Source organism: Spermophilus citellus (assembly GCF_964194105.1).
Source record: "Spermophilus citellus genome assembly, chromosome: 5".
NCBI lineage: Eukaryota > Metazoa > Chordata > Mammalia > Rodentia > Sciuridae > Spermophilus > Spermophilus citellus.
In genome coordinates, this window is record NC_138186.1 from 138,801,634 (window position 1) to 138,823,944 (window position 22,311).

General features: G+C 38.5%; 1 protein-coding gene across 3 annotated transcripts in view; it reads left to right on the forward strand.

The window, feature by feature from the left end:
• ENPP3 (ectonucleotide pyrophosphatase/phosphodiesterase 3) overlaps nucleotides 1-22,311 on the forward strand; it is a 103,118-nt gene that overhangs the window by 49,244 nt on the left and 31,563 nt on the right. For all 3 annotated transcript variants that reach the window (XM_081294621.1, XM_081294622.1, XM_081294623.1), the window contains 6 exons: nucleotides 954-1,019; nucleotides 1,762-1,834; nucleotides 15,478-15,586; nucleotides 16,801-16,929; nucleotides 17,310-17,341; nucleotides 21,965-22,092. In XM_081294621.1, coding sequence (XP_081150747.1) covers nucleotides 954-1,019; nucleotides 1,762-1,834; nucleotides 15,478-15,586; nucleotides 16,801-16,929; nucleotides 17,310-17,341; nucleotides 21,965-22,092 — 537 coding nt within the window. The remainder of the gene's footprint in view (nucleotides 1-953; nucleotides 1,020-1,761; nucleotides 1,835-15,477; nucleotides 15,587-16,800; nucleotides 16,930-17,309; nucleotides 17,342-21,964; nucleotides 22,093-22,311) is intronic.

Genomic DNA, 22,311 nt, shown 5'->3' on the forward strand with positions numbered 1-22,311 from the left:
ATTCTGGTTTGAGCTATATTCTACAATTGCCTCTTTATATATTTCTCTACTTCTTCCCCATTGTAATTTATTCTTATTTAACCAGCCAAAAAGATTTCTTTAAAATGCAAGTCTAATTATGGTCCTCCTTTGCATGAAAAATTTCAGTGGCTCCCTGGATCAGTCAGAGTAAAAGCCTTTAAGACTCTCTGTGAGGTGACAACCACCATCCTCAGACCAGCTGTCTGACTACTGCCCCCAATGCTCACTCAGACTTCCTCAGTGGATCTCTGCACACCAAGCTTACTTCCACTGTAAGGCCTTTGCACCAGCTCTTCCCCCTGCCTGAGATGACTTCTTTCCTGGATTCACATGCCCACGCTCTCACTTCTTTCAATGGTTCTAAAAAATTCTCAATATTGTCTTACTTCAAACACACCCAGATTTAGAATTCTAAATCACTCTCAGCCCAGTTTCTCAGGGTCCCTTACTCTGCTGTAGTTTTTCTTTTTTCTAAAGCATTTTTTTACCCCTAAATATACTATGGAATTTGCATATTAACTATATTGTTTGTTTCTTGTCTTCCTCTGTGGTAATATAATCTTTGGTCTACTCAACTGATAAATTTTGTTTCAAATGAACAAATAGTGTCTGGCAATAGATGCTCAATATGTATAAATATATAACTGAATAAAAATTAATAAACTGAGTGTTTAGTTGGGAAAAATTGAAGGCGAGAAGGACAAGGAAGAAACAAAGCATTGTACATTTACTATACAGTGCTGCAAGTGTATTATATATAAATATTGAACTAGTGACCGTTTGGGTATATTGAATACCTTTCAATATTTTGATCATATAGGATCACAAAATAGATATCTGAAGATATTAACCTATCATCCTGAGGAGGAATAGAATGGAATTATTCTTGATTCAATTAATTTTTTAAAATTATATTTATTCTTTTTTTTCAGTACGATCTCATATGGAGAGAGAGTCTCTACTTTATTAAAATGGCTGGACCTACCCAAAGCTGAAAGGTAATACCTAGTATCAGAGAAGTACTGGCATAATGGGATACATTTGGGCCAAAAATGGAATTCTTTCTTTATCCTTACTGACCATTTTTGAAAATACTTGCTATTGCCTTTTAATGGGCATTTTTCAAGAGTTATTTCTGAGGTCTGGTGCTCTTGAAGACATGGTTGACAATGAATATTAATGCAGAAATAGAGCCAGTGCAAGAGAGAAGAGGCAAATATCACAAAGGAAGACGTGGGAGATGTGGAAAGATGTGGAAAGATGTGGGGCAGAGCTGAAACTGGATCTGACACTCACCTCTGTGGACAGACCCCAGGAATCAGGTGCTTGAACAGCCTGATAACAGAATGGAGTCAGAGTCTTCTGAAAGGGAATTGGAAGTAAACAGCACACCAGAAACCAGACATCCAAAAAAGGGCTTGGTGTAGTAGAAGAGAAAGCCAGCAAAAAGTCAGAAACCAGGAAGTATAAAGGGCTTGGGCATATCCAGAGACGTCCTAACTGTAAGAACAAGAGATTTTCACAGCTGAGGCAGACCAATGCTTATATCCTGGCAGGTCTTATTTACTTCCTGTTAGGAAACAAATTCCAGTTGGGGCCAAGTGCCACCATGGGCCTGAATAAGGAGAAGGCCAGAGAGAAAAAGAGTGGCCAGCATTTTCAAGATCTACAAAACCCCAGATTTTGCTGCAGGTTTATTCCAAATTTTTAATGTCTTTCTGTTTCAATTTTTACCCGTAGACCCAATTTTTATACCATATATGTGGAAGAGCCTGATTCTGCAGGACATGACGAGGGGCCCGTCAGTGGCAAAGTAAGTTTTTATTTTTAAAACAAATGGAGGAGAGTGGAAGATGGCAGCGAAGGGAGTGCATCACCCCCATGCGCCGCATCACTGTGCGGGAGAAAGACGAGGTGAAACAGCTGAAGGCTGTCTTGTTGGGAATTTCCAGCGAAATTGAGGTGCTCCAGAATCTAGTGGAGGGATTTCCATCGCACGAGGTTCGGCTGCGGGGGCTCGGACGTGGGCGATTTCTCCGCACGGAGGGTCGCATTGCCTGATCGGCGGATCGCCCCACGGCTGGAGTCTGCGGCGCCCACTGGGAAGCGGCGAGTTGCCGGAGCGGGGGTGCAGCGATGCGGATTCTGGGGGCTCCTGGAAGCGGTGCAATGGTTGTGCTTAGTGCTGAGTTCTGGCTTTGAGACGGAGGAGAGAAGCGGTCCAGTTCGGTTCTCGACACTGGTCGGACCACGGAGGAGGACAGCGGCCGCCATATTGGAGAGCTGATGTAATCATCCCTGTTTTCTACTGATCTCAGCTCATTCAGCTACGGAACAGGTGATTTCAGGCTGGTATTTGCCTGCGTCTCGCAGACAGATCGCTCAGGCTCAGGGCTAGAGAACCTGTGGAGACTACTCCTTGGGGCTCGCTCCTAGTAAAGCGTGCACCGAGCTCTGAGCCGCCGGGTTCTGGTTCCCGGAGCTGCTTTGGCCCAGGGCTGGGGAACCCGCGGAGACTGCGTATTGGAGCCAGCTCTAGTGGAGCGTGCACCGAGCTCGAAGCGGCTGGGTTCTGACTCCCGGAACAGTTTTGGCCCAGGGCTGGGGAACCCGCGGAGACTGCGTCTTTGAGCCTGCTCTCAGCAGAGCATGCACCGAGCTCGGAGAGCTTGGAGTGGCCGGGCTCTGGCTCCCGGAGCTGCTTAGGCCCAGGGCTGGGGAACCCGCGGAGACCGCTCCTTGGAGCCTGCTCCTAGCGGGGCGTGCACCGGGCTCAGAGAGGCCGGGTTCTGGCTCCCGGAGCTGCTTTGGCCCAGGGCTGGGAAACCCGCGGAGACTGATCCTTGGAGCCTGCTCCTAGCAGAGAGTGCACCGAGCTCTGAGCGGCCGGGTTCTGGCTCCTGGAGCTTCGTTGGCCCAGGGCTGGGGAACCCGCGGAGACTGACTTTTGGAGCCTGCTCCTAGCAGAGCGTGCACCGAGCTCAGGGCGGCCAGGTTCTGGCTCCCAGAGCTGCTTTGGCCCAGGGCTGGGGAACCCGCGGAGACTGATTCTTGGAGCCTGCTCCTAGCACAGCGTGCACCGAGCTCAGAGCGGCTGGGTTCTGGCTCCCAGAGCTGCTTTGGCCCAGGGCTGGGGAACCCGCGGTAACTGCATCTCGGTCCAGGTCCTGCTGGGTGCTGTGGGGGCCAGAGGGGCAGAGTGGAGCTGCCGCCTGCGCCCAGAACAGGCCAAGTGACCAACCGGCGTGGTATCACGACACCCCAACTGCAGCTGGGGCCGAAGAGAGTAGCCGCCCACGCCTGGAACAGGACCAGCGACCCGACGGCTCGGTAGCCAAGTCACCCCATTTGGAGTAGGGGCTGTGCAGAACCGCCGTCTGAGCCTGCAAGGTAGGCAGACCTGCGACCCACTGGCAGGACAGGCCCGGTAGCCTGCCAGCGTGGTGGACACGTAGCACCGAGGCAGTCACGTCACACTGGTTGGAGTGGGGGTGGAGCAGAGCCGCCGCCCGTGTCCAGAAAAGGCCCAGCGACCCGTTGGAGAGGCAGTCAGGTAGCCCCATTTGGAGTGGGGGCTGAGCAGAACTGCCGCCCGAGCCCGCAAGGTAGGCAGACCTGCGACTCACCAGCAGAACAGGCCTAGAGGCCTGCCAGCGTGGTAGACACGTCACACCAGTTGGAGTAGGGGCCGAGCAGAGCCGCCGCCCACATCCGGATCAGGACCAACGACCCGAGGGCATGGTAGTCACGTCACCACAATTGGAGTGGGGGCAGAGCAGAGCTGCTACCCGCGCCCGCAGGGTGGGCAGACCTGCGACCGACCAGCGTGGTAGACAGATCACCCTAATTTGAGGAGGAGCACAGCCACTACCCGCCCTGCAAGGGAGATTTTCCAACTATACAAGAGCAATATAAATAAATAGGGGGAAAATTTCAAAAACACAACAGTTTCACCAAGCAGAAAGAAACGCGAGCAGTATGAAAAGACAAGGAAAGAAAGGACCACAAGCAATGCAGGTCAACTCAACTTTAGAAGAGGTAATAGCTGCAACAGATGGAATGTCAGATAAAGAGTTCAGGATATACATGCTTCAGATGATCTGGAGTCTCAAGGAAGACATGAGACAGCAAAATCAGACAATGAAAGATCACTTTGACAAGGAACTACATAAACAAACCCAGGAAGCAAAAGAACAATTACACAGGGAGATAGAGGTAATAAAAAACAAACAAATAGAAATACTAGAAATGCAGGAAGCAATAAACCAACTTAAAAACTCAATTGAGAATACTACCAGCAGAGTAGAACACTTAGAAGATAGAACATCAGACAATGAAGACAAAGTATTTCAACTTGAAAAGAACATAGACAGCTCAGCAAGACTGCTAAGAAACCATGAGCAGAACATCCAAGAGATATGGGATAACATAAAGAGACCAAACTTAAGAGTCATTGGGATACAGGAAGGCACAGAGCTCCAAACCAAAGGAATAAACAATCTGTTCAATGAAATAATACGAGAAAACTTCCCAGACTTGAAGAATGAGACAGAATCCCAAATCCTAGAAGCCTACAGGACGCCGAATGTGCAAAATCATAAGAGATCCACACCTAGACACATTATAATGAAGATGCCCAACATACAGAATAAGGAGAGAATTTTAAAAGCTACAAGAGAAAGGAAGCAGATTACATTTAGGGGTAAACCAATCAGGATAACAGCTGATCTCTCAACACAGACTCTGAAAGCTAGAAGATCCTGGAATAATATATTTCAAACACTGAAAGAAAATGGGTTCCAAGCAAGAATCGTGTATCCGGCGAAATTAAGCCTCAGGATGGAAGATGAAATTAAAACCTTCCACGATAAACAAAAGTTAAAAGAATTTGCAGCTAGAAAACCATCTCTTCAAAAAATCCTTGGCAAAACATTACAGGAAGAGGAAATGGAAAATAACAATGAAAACCAACAGTGGGAGGTAGGACAGTAAAGGGGGGAAAGTAATCAAAGAGGAAAACAAATCAGGTTTAGTAACATTAATAAACAAATACGGCTGGAAGAACAAACCATATCTCAATAATAACCCTAAATGTTAATGGCTTAAACTCACCAATTAAGAGACACAGGCTAGTTGAATGGATCACAAAACAAGACCCAACAATATGCTGCCTACAGGAGACGCATTTGATAGGAAAAGATATACATAGACTGAAGGTGAAAGGTTGGGAAAAATCATATCACTCATATGGACTGCGGAAACAAGCAGGAGTGTCCATACTCATATCTAATAAAATAGATTTCAAGCCAAAGTTAATCAAAAGGGATAAAGAGGGACACTACATACTGCTCAAGGGAACCATACACCAACAAGACATAACAATCATAAATATATATGCCCCAAACAATGGTGCAGCTATGTTCATCAAGCAAACTCTTCTCAAGTTCAAGAGTCTAATAGACCACCATATAATAATCATGGGAGACTTCAACACACCTCTCTCACCACTGGACAGATCTTCCAAACAAAAGTTAAATAAGGAAACTATAGAACTCAATAACACAATTAATAACCTAGACTTAATTGACATATATAGAATATACCACCCAACATCAAGCAGTTACACTTTTTTCTCAGCAGCACATGGATCCTTCTCAAAAATAGATCATATGTTATGTCACAGGGCAACTCTTAGACAAAATAAAGGAGTAGAGATAATACCATGCATCTTATCTGATCATAATGGAATGAAACTGAAAATCAATGATAAAAGAAGGAAGGAAAAATCATGCATCACTTGGAGAATGAACAATAGGTTACTGAATGATCAATAGGTTTTAGAAGACATCAAGGAGGAAATTAAAAACTTCTTAGAGTTAAATGAAAACACAGACACAACATATCGGAATCTATGGGACACATTGAAAGCAGTTCTAAGAGGAAAATTCATTGCTTGGAGTTCATTCCTTAAAAAAAGAAAAAACCAACAAATAAATGATCTCATACTTCATCTCAAAATCCTAGAAAAAGAAGAGCAAAACAACAGCAAAAGAAGTAGAAGGCAAGAAATAATTAAAATCAGAGCTGAAATTAATGAAATCGAAACAAAAGAAACTATTGAAAAAATTGACAAAACTAAAAGTTGGTTCTTTGAAAAAATAAATAAAATCGACAGACCCTTAGCCATGCTAACGAAGAGAAGAAGAGAGAGAACTCAAATTACTAGCATACGGGATGAAAAAGGCAATATCACAACAGACACTTCAGAAATACAGAAGATAATCAGAAATTATTTTGAATCCTTATACTCCAATAAAATAGAAGATAGTGAAGGCATCGATAAATTTCTTAAGTCATATGATCTGCCCAGATTGAGTCAGGAGGATATAGACAACCTAAACAGACCAATAACAATAGAGGAAATAGAAGAAACCATCAAAAGACTACCAACTAAGAAAAGCCCAGGACCGGATGGGTATACAGCAGAGTTTTACAAAACCTTTAAAGAGGAACTAACACCAATACTTTTCAAGCTATTTCAGGAAATATAAAAAGAGGGAGAACTTCCAAATACATTCTACGAGGCCAACATCACCCTGATGCCTAAACCAGACAAAGACACTTCAAAGAAAGAAAACTACAGACCAATATCTCTAATGAACCTAGATTCAAAAATCCTCAATAAAATTCTGGCGAATAGGATTCAAAAACATATCAAAAAAATTATACACCATGATCAAGTAGGATTCATCCCTGGGATCCAAGGCTGGTTCAATATATGGAAATCAATAAATGTTATTCACCACATCAATAGACTTAAAAATAAGAACCATATGATCATCTCGATAGATGCAGAAAAAGCATTCGACAAAGTACAGCATCCCTTTATGTTCAAAACTCTAGAAAAATTAGGGATAACAGGATCATACCTCAACATTGTAAAAGCAATCTATGATAAGCCACAGGCCCGCATCATTCTGAATGGAGAAAAATTGAAGGCATTCCCTCTAAAATCTGGAACAAGACAGGGTTGCCCTCTCTCACCACTTCTGTTCAACATAGTCCTCGAAACACTGGCCAGAGCAATTAGACAGACGAAAGAAATTAAAGGCATACAAATAGGAAAAGAAGAACTTAAATTATCACTATTTGCAGATGACATGATTCTATACCTAGCAGACCCAAAAGGGTCTACAAAGAAACTATTAGAGCTAATAAATGAATTCAGCAAAGTGGCAGGATATAAAATCAACACGCATAAATCAAATGCATTCCTGTATATCAGCGACAATTCCTCTGAAATTGAAATGAGGACAACTACTCCATTCACAATATCCCCCCAAAAAATAAAATACTTGGGAATCAACCTAACAAAAGAGGTGAAAGACTTATACAATGAAAACTACAGAACCCTAAAGAGAGATATAGAAGAAGATCTTAGAAGATGGAAAAATATACCCTGTTCATGGATAGGCAGAACTAACATCATCAAAATGGCGATATTACCAAAAGTTCTCTATAAGTTCAATGCAATGCCAATCAAAATCCCAACAGCATTTCTTGTAGAAATAGATAAAACAATCATGAAATTCATATGGAAAAATAAAAGACCCAGAATAGCAAAAACAATGCTAAGCAGGAAGTGTGAATCAGGGGGTATAGCGATACCAGACTTCAAACTATACTACAGAGCAATAGTAACAAAAACAGCATGGTACTGGTACCAAAACAGGCGGGTGGACCAATGGTACAGAATAGAGGACACAGTAACCAATCCACAAAACTACAACTATCTTATATTTGATAAAGGGGCTAAAAGCATGCAATGGAGGAAGGATAGCATCTTCAACAAATGGTGCTGGGAAAACTGGAAATCCATTTGCATCAAAATGAAACTGAATCCCTTTCTCTCGCCATGCACAAAAGTTAACTCAAAATGGATCAAGGAGCTGGATATTAAATCAGAGACATGGCGTCTGATAGAAGAAAAAGTTGGCTATGATCTACATACTGTGGGGTCGGGCTCCAAATTCCTCAATAGGACACCCATAGCGCAAGAGTTAACAAGTAGAATCAACAAATGGGACTTACTCAAACTAAAAAGTTTTTTCTCAGCAAAAGAAACAATAAGAGAGGTAAACAGGGAGCCTACATCCTGGGAACAAATCTTTACTCCTCACACTTCAGATAGAGCCCTAATATCCAGAGTATACAAAGAACTCAAAAAATTAGACAATAAGATAACAAATAACCCAATCAACAAATGGGCCAAGGACCTGAACAGACACTTCTCAGAGGAGGACATACAATCAATCAATAAGTACATGAAAAAATGCTCACCATCGCTAGCAGTCAGAGAAATGCAAATCAAAACCACCCTAAGATACCATCTCACTCCAGTAAGATTGGCAGCCATTATGAAGTCCAACAACAACAAGTGCTGGAGAGGATGTGGGGAAAAGGGTACACTTGTTCATTGTTGGTGGGACTGCAAATTGGTGCAGCCAATTTGGAAAGCAGTATGGAGATTTCTTGGAAAGCTGGGAATGGAACCACCATTTGACCCAGCTATTCCCCTTCTCGGTCTATTCCCTAAAGACCTAATAAGAGCATGCTACAGGGACACTGCTACATCGATGTTCATAGCAGCACAATTCACGATAGCAAGATTGTGGAACCAACCTAGATGCCCTTCAATAGATGAATGGATAAAAAAAATGTGGCATTTATACACAATGGAGTATTACTCTGCATTAAAAAATGACAAAATCATAGAATTTGGAGGGAAATGGATGGCATTAGAGCAGATTATGCTAAGTGAAGCTAGCCAATCCTTAAAAAACAAATGCCAAATGACTTCTTTGATATAAGGGGAGTAACTAAGGACAGAGTAGAGACGAAGAGCTTGAGAAGAAGATTAACATTAAACAGGGATGAGAGGTGGGAGGGAAAGGGAGAGAGAAGGGAAATTGCATGGAAATGGAAGGTGATCCTCAGGGTTATACAAAATTACATATAAGAGGAAATGAGGGGTAAGAGAAGAATAATACAAGTGGAAGAAATGATTTACAGTAGAAGGGGTAGAGAGAGAAGAGGAGAGGGGAGGGGAGGGGAGGGGAGGGGAGGGGAGGGGGGATAGTAGAGGATAGGAAAGGCAGCAGAATACAACAGACATGAGTATGGCAATATGTAAATCAATGGAAGTGTAACTGATGTGATAAAGCAATCTGTATATGGGGTAAAAATGGGAGTTCATAACCCACTTGAATCAAACTGTGAAATATGATATATCAAGAACTATGTAATGTTTTGAACGACCAACAATAAAAAAAATTAAAAAAAAAACAAATGGAAAACCATCTAACCCTACCCAACATATTTTTTTAAAGTATCCTCACATTTCTACTGTACATAAATATATCTGATAAATACATGAGCAGTTCCAAAATAAATGAAAGTCTATAAAGATCTCTGCTTTTTTAACTACAAAACAATTTAAATTCTAGAAAGGACAACCGACTAATTAACCACATCTTGATCTTTTAATAAACACTGAAGACTTCAGTGTCACTCTTTTATTTCATAAAATGAAAGCATCAGGGTTAGATACTGCATGAGCCAATTCGGCGTGCTAATGTGGCCCAACTCTAGCTAAGTCACTTTGCAAGTTCTCTGTGGTATATCCAGCTGTCTACTCATACATGGTTGCATTCATAAGTTCCTTATAATTAGACAATATTATTGCCTTGGGCACATTCATCGTCCTCCTGGGCCCCTATTTATCATTGGAAGAAACTCTAATATTAGTTTCTTCATTAGTTAGAACATTCTGCTATGATTCTCCATACAAATATAGTCCTTAAATACTGCTTTCAGCAAAAAATAAGTCATTTTCTGTCATGAACTCCACCAAAGCATTTATGGTCTTGGACATAGTGCAAAGCTGCAAAAAATCCCATGAGTATGATGGCATTTCCCTATCGCATGGAAACTCATTTAAGAATTGTCCTCAATTGGAATGCAGGCATATGTATTTTGGCTGCATGCCTTTGCTATTTATCAGAGAATTTTTTTCCTTCCTTCCTAATACAAAGTATCACAAAGCAGTGAGTCTATTCAGAACTCACCAAGACTGTGAGCCTCTTCTGTATTGCAGTACCACTCTAGACTATATCACAGAATGTTACCCTAATTCAGTTTACTCTAAGGGTAAATGACTCAGTAAGGAACTAAAACATATTCAGTATTTATTTTTTTCTAGTTTAATTGTTATCCATGTTTGATATGATTAATTTGAGAGGGGATGTTCTATCTGTATTTATCTGCCCTCTGTAATATAGCTGGCTTAGGTTAGGTATCAGTTCCTTCTTCCCACCCCCATTCAGTGCTCTAGTTTAGCACCCAAGTAAGTTTTAATTCTGAAAAGCATTGCAAAAGAAGAGATCCGAATGCCCTGAGAAGTCTATGAAGAGTTCTGGTCCGGAGTGGGGTGAGAATTGGGACTGGCTAGTGGGGTCTCCTCTGAGTAACGAAAAGGAAACATAATTTGAAGATGACCCAATTGAAGAAGAAGCTGAGGATACCAGAGGAACACATAATTAACAAATACACAGACAAGCTGGTGGTTAGATGACTCCATAAATAATGAAAACAATAAAAATAACGGCAGCTAACCTTTATCATGTGCTACTCTGTGCCAGGTACAGTTTGAAATCCTCTGTAAGTATAATATCCCACCAACGTCTTGAGAGTTGGGAACCAGAGGAGAGAGCTAAGAGGAAATTCAGAGAAGGCAGCACCAAATCATGCAGGTGTTTTCAGGCCACAAAAAATTCAATAGGAAGTATTGGGGTGTTATAATCAGGAAAATGAAGGACCAGATTTGTGTGTATTTATAGATCATTTTTATTGTATAGAGGGAAAGTGGGGAGAAAATGAATAGCTTTTGCAACATTCCAGAAGGGATACAGTAGTGACTTGGATACTAAGGTAGTGGCAACCATCATGGATAGAAACAGATACATTTGAGATTCACTTAGGAGATAGACTTGGTGTGACTTGGTGTAAGGTGGGTGAGGCGGGTGGTACAGATGATGAGTTTCTGGTTTCTATCTTACTCCAGCAAGTAGATAATGATGGATGCATTTACATTAATGAGAACACTCTGGGGAATAAGTTGAAGAAAGTTGCTTATTTGCAGTAGAGGGACATCCAAATGAAGATGTTCAGAAGGCAACTGAATGAATATTTAAAGCTCAAAGGAAATAAAGATCAGAGAAGTTTGGTAACAAATAGATGGTGCCTGGAAGTAGAGATACTGTCAGGATGGAGTGAATACTGAAAACTGAGGAGGAATAAAGACCAAGTTTCATTTCTTAAAAAATTTTATTTGTTCATTTTAGTTATACATGACAGTAGAGTGTATTTTAATATATTATACATACATGGAGTTAACTTCCCATTCTTGTAGTTGTACATGATGTGGAGTTACACTGGTCATGTATTCATATGTGAACGTAGCAAAGTTATGTCTGATTCATTCTACTGTCTTTCCCATACCTGTCTCCCCTCCCTTTGCTTCATTCCCCTTTGTCTAATGCAATGAACTTCTGTTCTCCCTATCCCTGCCCTTGTTTTGTGTCAGCATCCACATATCAGAGAGAACTTTCAGCCTTTGGCTTTGGGGGATTGGCTTACTTGACTTAGCATGATAGTCTCTAGTTCCATAATTTCCTTTCTCTTTATGGCTAAGTAATATTCCATTTTGTGTATATACCACATTTTCTTTATCCATTCATCTGTTGAAGGACACCTAGGTTGGTTCCATACAAAGCTTCATTTAAAACTCAGGAAGAAGAGGCAATGGAGAAATTTGAAAGACTTCATGACTTTATTATTATTATTTGTTATTTTTAATCAAATACCTTAATTCAGGATTAATAAGATATATAAATAAAAAGTAAAAAGACTATTTTAGTTTGTTTTGGTCCACTCACTAAGCTTATTAAATTGTTCTAGATTTTTTCATTATCAAAACACTTCTTGCTCTGCTATCCTTTTAAAGCCTACTTTAAACAAGGCTAATATTGTGCTAAGAATTTCTAGGGTTAAAGAAATGGTACCTTTACTGCCAAACACCATGTTGAAATGACTAATAAAGGAAATAATGAGTAAATATATAATCAGAGGTTTTGTTGTTGTTGTTAAAAGAGGCCATTAAGGTTAAAAAATTATGAATTATTAAAATTTGGTAGCTTAAACAATTTTAAATGGGAAGATTATTGTGGTATCATATAACTTGAAAAAGCTTAATGAAAGCAGGAAATAGAGGATGTTAGTATTTGGATGGCAGGGGCAGGTAGGAGAGGCATTGGAAATATAGTAAAACCAAGAATTTCTTAATGCCAAATTCATTCCGATGATTGTCAAAGTATAGAAGATGAACTGGTTGCAGAGTGTACTGACTGGTTATGAATGACTTCAGATGATGTTCTACATACTTCAATAAGATTCAACTGTTATTCCTTATTTACAAAGAAATTATTACTTATTAGATGGAATGAAAAGTTGGGAAGAAAAAGTTCAGAAAAGAAAAATTTAAAACAGATTGGCTTAAATGTTGGTTATATTCATGTACATGGTGGGTGAATTTCAGAACACTGAAGAAATCTACTTACTCTTTCTCCATGTGGGGGTAGAATAAGTGCAGAAGGATGTTGTATCTTTTGAAAAGAAGATCACTGCAATGACTGTAGAGAGCTTCCTGCCAACTGGATCTTCTACAGCCTTGAAATCAGCTTTACAAAGAGGGCCTGCTGGATCCAAAGCACAATTGTTCATTAGGGTTCTTGCCACTTAATCATTATACCAGGATTGTACTGTTTTCACAGGGTCCACTGTAAGAGTAAATAGTCATGGTTTCATGGGAGGAAAAAGTTTCTAATGGTGTTTACAACCCAAATTAGTTTGCCTCACCATTGCAAGCATTATGTCCTTATTCATTACCTTACCATACCAAAAGCTGCTCTTTGTTTTATGGATTGTGTACTTTGTGAAAGACTTTAAGGTTAAGGCAGGAAGATTGCAAGTTGAGGCCGGCCTGGATACCTAAGTGAGACCCTGTCTCAAAATAAAAAATAAATGCTCTGGGAATATAGCTTAGTCATAGAGTATCCCTAGATTCAATCTCTAATACAAAAAAAAAAAAAAAGTCTCCAGGTTTAGAAATCTTGAGAGGTTTAGGAAACATGGAAGAATCTTGTACTGACCTTGGGAGACAAATACATACACAGATGGTGGCAGTGTGCCAGGGTGCTAGAATAGGAGGCTAAGATGGGTTCTTAGTGTGTTTGGGAGGAATGAGTAGAATGACTATGTAAATGGGAATATTATGCTGTGAAAACAGATAGAAACCTCACTGACAAGTCAGAAAGATCAGGAAAGTACCTTGGAGTCAGTGATGAGTTTAGCAGCAGGTCCAGCATGGGTTAAGTCCTGTCTCTTAACAGTGGGACCACGAATATGTTATTTAATTTCTTTAAACCTCAAGTTTCCAGGCCTTACAGATGGAAGTTCCAATAGCATAAATTACAATAGTATATTCATGCCTGTTTGCTGTGAGGATTCCATGTGATAATGCACAGAATCTCTTAAATCTGTCTGGCTTGTAAAATTTTTTCTAAAAAAGAATAAGAAGGAATAGGAAGAAGTAGAGGGGAGGGGGAGAAGCAGGGGGGAGTGGGAGGGAGAGAAGGAGGAGTAGAGGAAAAAAGGACAATTATTGTTATTATAGTATTATGAGAAATTAAACATGTTCCCCAATCCAATGCTGTTACACTTTCTCATTTACTGAAAAAATTACTGAAAAGTTTATATCAGCAAAATTTACTTAAAATTTTAGGTCAGTGCAATGTAGTGTGTGTGTGTGTGTGTGTGTGTGTGTGTGTGTAGAAAAATCTAATAAGACAAAGAATATAAACAATAAAATATAATGAACTTCAAGTGATATATTTTCTTTTAGTTTTCTGTGCATGTGTGTTTACTAAGAAATACTAAATATATTAAAGGACAAAATCAGGATTATATAATACGTATAGGTGTGTATACAGTTTGTTTTTCACTATTGTGAGTATTTTCCTATGTTTTTGCTCTTTTTTTTTTATTGGTTGTTCAAAACATTACATAGTTCTTTTTTTTTTTTTTTTTTTTTTTTAAAGAGAGAGTGAGAGAGGAGAGAGAGAGAGAGAGAGAGAGAGAGAGAGAGAGAGAGAGAGAGAGAGAGAATTTTTAATATTTATTTTTTAGTTCTCGGCGGACACAACATCTTTGTTGGTATGTGGTGCTGAGGATCGAACCCGGGCCGCACGCATGCCAGGCGAGCGCGCTACCGCTTGAGCCACATCCCCAGCCCCTACATAGTTCTTGATATATCATATTTCACACTTTGATTCAAGTGGGTTATGAACTCCCATTTTTATCCCGTATACAGATTGCAGAGTCACATCAGTTACACTTCCACTGATTTACATATTGACATACTCATGTCTGTTGTATTCTGCTGCCTTTCCTATCCTCTACTATCCCCCCTCCCCTCCCCTCCCCTCCCCTCTTCTCTCTCTACCCCCTCTACTGTAATTCATTTCTCCCCCTTGTATTATTTTTCCCTTTCCCCTCACTTCCTCTTGTATGTAATTTTGTATAACCCTATGGGTCTCCTTCCATTTCCAAGCAATTTCCCTTCTCTCTCCCTGTCCCTCCCACCTCTCATCCCTGTTTAATGTTAGTCATCTTCTCATGCTCTTCTTCCCTACTCTGTTCTTAGTTACTCTCCTTATATATGTTTTTGTTCTTTTAAAAATGTTTTGTAAGGGCTATAGAGTATGTGTTCTAAAGCATTGCCATAATTTATTTTCCCCAGAATTCAAATTACAAATCAACAATGTGATGACTATCTCTGCATATAATCTCCGTGTGTACCCTAAGTTTTTACTAGGACAAATGCCCAAAAGTAGAATTATTAAATTCCAGAGTATGCTCATTTTCAACTCTCTGGTTACATTACCATTGTCACATGATCTTCCAGAATGAATATAGCCCTTTGCTTATCTTAGACGCATCTGGGATCCCCCTTTCTACTATTAGCAATTCTTATGAAAACATTGACAGTTGAAAGTGTTTATTTGACATTCAACATTGCTTCATGTATTTATTGGCTTGTATAGCATTTTCCTTTATAGGAAATACAGCTCAACCCTTTGTTTATAGATATTTAGGGAATTGGTATTTGGTAAATGTGGTAGCATGGGTGCTGGCCTCTGAAGTTCTATTTCAAAAACCCACCATTTTAGAGAAAAAGAATGCATTTAATTTTTACTTGATTAAATAATTATTTGGGTAATTAAAACAATTCACGAAGACTATCTTAATTCTGTTTTTTGTTTGTTTGTTTGTTTTTAGTTACTTAAAGCCTTACAGTTAGTGGATAGTACCTTTGGATTGTTGATGGAGGGCCTAAAACAGCGGAATTTACACAATTGTGTGAACATAATCATTTTGGCTGACCATGGTATGCTTCTTTTTTAAATCATATTTCAACATTGATTATAGTTTGTCATTTTAGGGATCATACAAAAATAATAATGATAATTTAAAATCTGCATTTCTACACCTAGAAGCTCTTGAAGAAGAAAAGAATGAATTTTCTGGTAGATCATGAAGAAAAGAGGACTCAATTAAAATTTCTAATTTATTTATTTAACATTACTCAAAATCTTTCCACTTACTTTTTTTTTTCTGTAAAATGGAGTTGAAAGTACTTAATAGGGATGTGGTTGGGTTGTTATTCAATCTGAAAAGAACTTTTTGCAACTTTTTTCAGCTAGTAATTCCATGTAGGTTGGCTGCAATTTATTATATTGGCAAGTTCTGCCACTCTTTCTTCTTTAATTTGTATGTTTAACTTAGCATTTTGTCCGTAAAGTCCTGTCCCCTCACATTTCTCTGCTCGAGGTTAATTCTTGAGTTTGGTAAACCTGATCTTTAAAGGAAGTAAAATAGCAGCTACTCCCTGTCCTGCACATAGAATGCATTTGCATGGTTGTAAAGTACTCATTCATTCCACAAATATTTGATATTTATATTTAATATTTAAGTACTATGCAATCCCTGGTACTCTACTATACTGGTGGTGTTCATAAGTTCATGAAGCAGATGGGAGGGACCCTTTTCTAGCTAAGGTGGTCAGCTCTTTTCTTGAGAAAAACATTCAAAGAGAAACTACAACACAGTGAAAAGAACAGGGTGGGGTGTGGGAGTGGTTTGCAGAACTCTGAAACACACACAGTACTGTGTTTTTTAAATTTCCAGAACGATCCCCTAATACTTTATTGTTTTAAAATCAGGGGATCCATTTTGTTAAAAGTAGAAGTTTACTTGCAGTATGAAGACTCTGTCAATAAAAACAATTAATGATAATAATAATAATAATAATAATAATAATAATAATAATACATGAATATGCTCCTTAAAAAAAAAAAAAGATTTGACTGCCAAATCCTTTTGGAGCACATGCTGCTGATTTAAATTTAATTAATACCTTTGAAAAAAATACTTGTAAATTCCTACATTCCTAATGCATTATTTAATAAAAGTACACATTGCTATTTTGATTTAAAAATGTATCATTTGTCTTAACAAACAAATCAGATATTATAAAGACATGTAATTGTCGTTTATACACTCAGTGGATTATTCTTTTCTTTCTTTATTTTTTGAATTTAGGAATGGATCAGACTGCTTGTGACAAGGTGGAATATATGACTGATTATTTTCCTCAAATAAACTTCTATATGTATGAAGGTCCTGCTCCTCGCATCAGGACTAGAAATGTACCCGAGGACTTTTTTACTTGTAAGTATGAAGATACTCCTATGAAAGGGGAAAAGGGGGTAAACTGAAAGTGAGTAACCATAACCAAGGTTCTGAGAGCATGTGGGGACTTTCTCATAAAGTCCTTTCCTTTTTGGGAAGATCACATAGAAGCCAATGAGAGATTCCCATGATTAAGTAGAGTCAATCTGTAGAGTCTATGGTAATGTCTAATATTGCTGAGTTAAAATATATCCTACTCTATTCTTAAGTGCTAAAATAATTCTTCATTTGAAATCATCTTTTATTTAATTTTGCCATATCATAGTTATCAATAAATATGTGTCAGAGTCACCTAGTTCTTTACAATTTTTGCTGTTGTCCAGTATCAATTGTAATGTAATTCTTTTCTTTTGAAACAGTTAATTCTGAAGAAATTGTTATGAAACTCAGTGTAAGTATATAGTCTCCTTAATATATCTAAGTTAATGGTGATGACCTTAGTCTGGGTTCTGAGAAATTTATATCATGTATTTCTGACACTAAGCTACTTGTAGTTTATTTTTTATTCTTCATCAACATGCATATTCATCTTAGTTTTTATTTTCTAGTTGACACCAATATAGGAAATTAGTTTGGGGAAACATGGACCCTGACTCCTAGTTTTCATTGAAAGGGATGATGTCCTTTTCAAAAAGGCTTTCTTTCTTTCTTTCTTTCTTTCTTTCTTTCTTTCTTTCTTTCTTTCTTTCTTTCTTTCTGATGTCCTTTTCAAAAAGGCTCTTTCTTTCTTTCTTTCTTCTTTCTTTCTTTCTTTCTTTCTTTCTTCTTTCTTTCTTTCTTTCTTTCTTCTTTCTTCTTTCTTTCTTTCTTTCTTTCTTTCTTTCTTTCTTTCTTTCTTTCTTTCTTTCTTTCTTTCTTTCTTTCTTTCTTTCTTCTTTCTTCTTTCTTTCTTTCTTTCTTCTTTCTTTCTTTCTTTCTTTCTTTCTTTCTTTCTTTCTTTCTTTCTTTCTTTCTTTCTTTCTTTCTTTCTTTCTTCTTTCTTTCTTTCTTTCTTTCTTTCTTTCTTTCTTTCTTTCTTTCTTCTTTCTTTCTTTTTTGATATTTAGTTTTTAGTTGTACACAGTACCTTTACTTTATTTATTTATTTTTATGAGGATCGAACCCGGGGCCTCACTCATGCAAGGCAAGTGCTCTACTGCTGAGCCACAACCCCAGCCCAGGCTGATTGTTTTCTCTGATAAGCAGATGCTGATCCATAGTATGTGTGTGTGGTGGGAGTGTTAGGGAAGAATGACAGAACTTTGGATTGTGCAGAGGGAAGTGAGGGGAGGGGTGAGGCTATGGGGATGGGAAAAAGCATAGGATGAGACAGACATTATTACCCTATATACATGTATGATTACACTATTGGTGTGACTCTGCACCATGTAACAGCCAGAGGAAGGAGAAGTTGTGCTTCATTTGTGTACAATGTGTCAAAATACCTTCTGCTGTCATGTATAACTAATTAGAATAAATTAAAAAATTAAATTTTTAAAAAAGGGTGTGCTAGTGAGCTTTAGGTCACACCATTTCTCTCAGTTTTTGTGCAACTGAATATCTAAAATAGTGGGTCTTAGACTCATGGAAATTTTGTTTGGTTTTTCATGGTGTGGGAAGTTGAACTAAGGGCTTCATGTGCTGTACCACTGAGCTAGACATCCAGGCCCTTTGTATGGCAGTTTTTAACAGTTCTATACTTAAAATATATTCACAAATATATATCTATGATGTAGAATTTATGAATTTATTATTGCTTGGCATGAGATTAAATTTATTTAAGTATAAATGGACAGCAGTTATATTAAAAATGGTGAGGATGGGGTGCAAGTGCCTAAAGATAAAACATGGGGTAAAGAATTGTTAATGTGATTTGGGACTCACTGCAAGGTCCAAGCAGGAGTGACTGGAGCAGAAATCCTATAGAGTGTTAATCACTCTTTTTTTTCCTCTTACACTAATCCTTTGATCTTAAGTAAACGTGATAGACAATCTTGCCCCCTACTGGTGAAGAGTAGAACATGCTGAATTTAATCTCCTGAGCCAACCCCACCTCCCACCAACCAACAAAAAATCTACCAGGTTTCTCCAGAATTAGTGCATGCCACTTTGACAAGTGGAATTTTTAAGCTATCTGGAATTTTCCCTACTCATTTACCTACCACCCAGGATTACAAGTTTATTTATGCTGAGTGGAGGGGTACTTCAAGATTTTTCAACATGTGGACTCTCTCAATCCACATACTGTTTTATTTTTGTTACCTCACTTTGTGATCTAGATATAGATGAAGTTGCGTTGGTGAAGAAGGTCAAATCTCTAATAATCCTAGTGGTGCAAGGGGATCAAGCACCACAGATTTTGGAAATTCTCTTACATGGCTTCACAGTTATAAGCTGAGTCTGGATCTACAGAGCCCCCAAGGAAATGAGCTACCATTTTATGTCTCATGTGGTAGTGCCATTCTATGGGTCTACATTGACCTTTTATTGGATAAAGATAACTAGACATGAACTGGCAATTATTTAAGTTCCACAACCATCTGGCTACATGAGAGACATCAGCACCGACTTTGTTCTTAAAGTGACCAAATTTTATCTCAACTCTGGTGTCTTCATTCCAATTTCTCAAATGTAAATAATAACTCTATACTTCTTCAGAAGTTGGCATTGTGCCCTCCAAGTTTCTGTGGGTCTATTCTAGCTATACACCAGGAAAGGGAGTGTGACTAATTATTGTCTGTTGTCCTCTGGAGCACATATTATCCCTTTACATTTGTGAGGAAGCTGCATACTCCGCAGCTGCCATCATGAACCTGCCTGGAAATCACAAAAATGTTGTCTTAAGAAGGAAGTAATGACAGTTGAAAAATAGAAAATAAGAAGCCTGAAAAAGATACCAAAATAGATAAGAAAAAAAGTTTGATAGATGTGATACCGCTGTTGACTGGTGAGGAGTCCTTGCTTCCCTGATGTTGAAGAATAACACCAAAGAAGCATGCTGAGGCAAGGTCAGAGTAGAAATTAGAAGTTTATTAAAGGACAGCAGAAAAGACTTCTCCTGGAGGAAGAAGGGGACCCAAGAGGTGGAATCCGTGGAAGTGCGGTTGTTTCCCCTTTTTATAGTTTTGGTGATGGAATGTAGGTTGGAAGGCCCGAGGGGTGGGACACTTCTTTGTGATGGGCTATCTTTAAGTTTGCTGGGGGCTGTTCATTAACACTTCTTTGAGGTGGACTTTGGCCTAGGGCCTTTTCAGGACTTCATTAACATTCCATGAGTTGTCCTGCGTTTCCCTGAGTCATTCTCAGCATGGTCTCCATTTTAGATTTCACTCGATATTAGACCCGATTTATCTAACTACACTGACTACCTAATTTTAAATCTGGCTTCAGATGTACAATTGAAAGACCCCCGGACCCTCAAATCCCCCGTCCAAAAGAACTAGCGTCACACTGGCTGCAAAAGCAAGAGGCAAGTTTATTAATACACAGGCGCCTGCGGGTGCACAGCAGAACCTCAGCCGAAGCTTTGGTGAACTGGCACACCGGGCTTTGGGGTACAGATCTTTTATAGGGAAAAAGGAGTTGTTTTCCACCTAGCACAATAACAGGTATTTTTGAATCCAGCATACACGTCACTTAAAGGGTAAACTTGTTTTTCACTATGATAAACTTGTTTTTCACTATGATAAACTTATTTTTCACTATAGTTTCCCGAAAAACTCATTAATCTCACAGGTTTACATTGTGTTTCCTCCCTGTTCCCGCTTATGATCCCAGTTTGCTCAAGCATGTCCTGTGATGTGGTCAGGGTGCCCTTTCTAACAGGTCATGTGGTGAGCTCACCTGTTTACTACATACTTTCTACTTTTCATAATCCGGCCTTAGGTTATGGGGCTGGGGTCTTTCACAATAAATACTTTTATTTTTCTTTTTTCATTCTGTAATCTCTGTACACTCCCATTTTCTGTATTTCTCTTAAATTTTGTTTTATGAAGTTGTGTTTCATAGCTTCTCATTTTTCTTCTATAAGTTGAATGTGAGATTATTGGTGACACAGACTTGCTAATAATATAGATGAGATATTATGGTTTAAAATATATGAGAAAATGAGGAAATAGAAGAAATTTCATTTCCTCATGGTCTTACTTTTTATGTTTAACATTTTTTCTCTTGTTTCTCAAGGAGGTCATGAGAGAAAGTTTCTTCATAATTGTTTCCTACTTCTTCATTTTTCTTTTCGTTAATAGGTACCAAGTAATTTGCATTTTATACTTTTTAAATATGCCATAAAGTTACAGTAGCAATTATTAGAGAAATAACATTTTATAAAATTTTACTCTAATTTGAGATGAATCCATAAATTTGTTTCACAAATAGGAATACTATACTTGGTTTCAAAAGCTGTTGAATTGATTTGAAAACCAAGCAAATGTTTATTTACAAGCTGTGCTGGGAAGGGATTATTAGTGCAACTAAGCTGATTTCTAAGTTGTGTTTTCATATCTACCAATATCTCATATATTATTTATATATAGTTTAAAAATGTAATTGCCACTCAAAATTGAGACATATCTGTTTTCTGTCAAAACAAGAGGGGGGATTTATGGTGGCTTAATATATATATCCAGGAATAAAACCATAAAACATCAAATATCTGCTCCTAATTTAAATCAAATTTTAAATTTCAACCTAATTATTGTTGCAACAATTAAAATTTATTTAGTGAGTTTGATTATGTTGATTTAAGATTTACTTTTTTTAAGAGAGAGAGAATTTTTTAATATTTATTTTTTAGTTTTCGGTGGACACAACATCTTTATTTTATTTTTATGTGGTGCTGAGGATCGAACCCAGCGCCCTGCGTATGCCAGGCGAGTGCACTACCACTTGAGCCACATCCCCAGCCCCTTAGATTTACTTTTCCTATTTTATTAGCTTGAACTTAAATCTCCCTACTTTTAAAAAGTGCCTCATTAGAAATTTTTTTACTTATTTTGCATATTTTTCATTGGATAAATATTTACCCTTTTTTCAGTGCCAAAAACCCGATCAGCATTTTAAACCCTATTTGACTCCTGATTTGCCCAAACGACTACACTATGCCAAAAATATCAGAATTGACAAAGTTCATCTTATGATGGATCCACAGTGGCTGGCTATGAGGTTTGTGTCTATTTATTTATTTATTTATTTTTCATTATAAATTTACTTAATCTTACCCCACTATTATGATCATGTAAATGTTCTTGAGTTTTGGCATTTCCTTGACCTTTCATTCTGCTTAGCACTTCTCCACTTGAAGTTATTATTGTTTGATGACTGATCTCAGCATTCTAATCTTTACCACATAGATGAGAATGAGGAAAAAACTTGAGAGTGTAC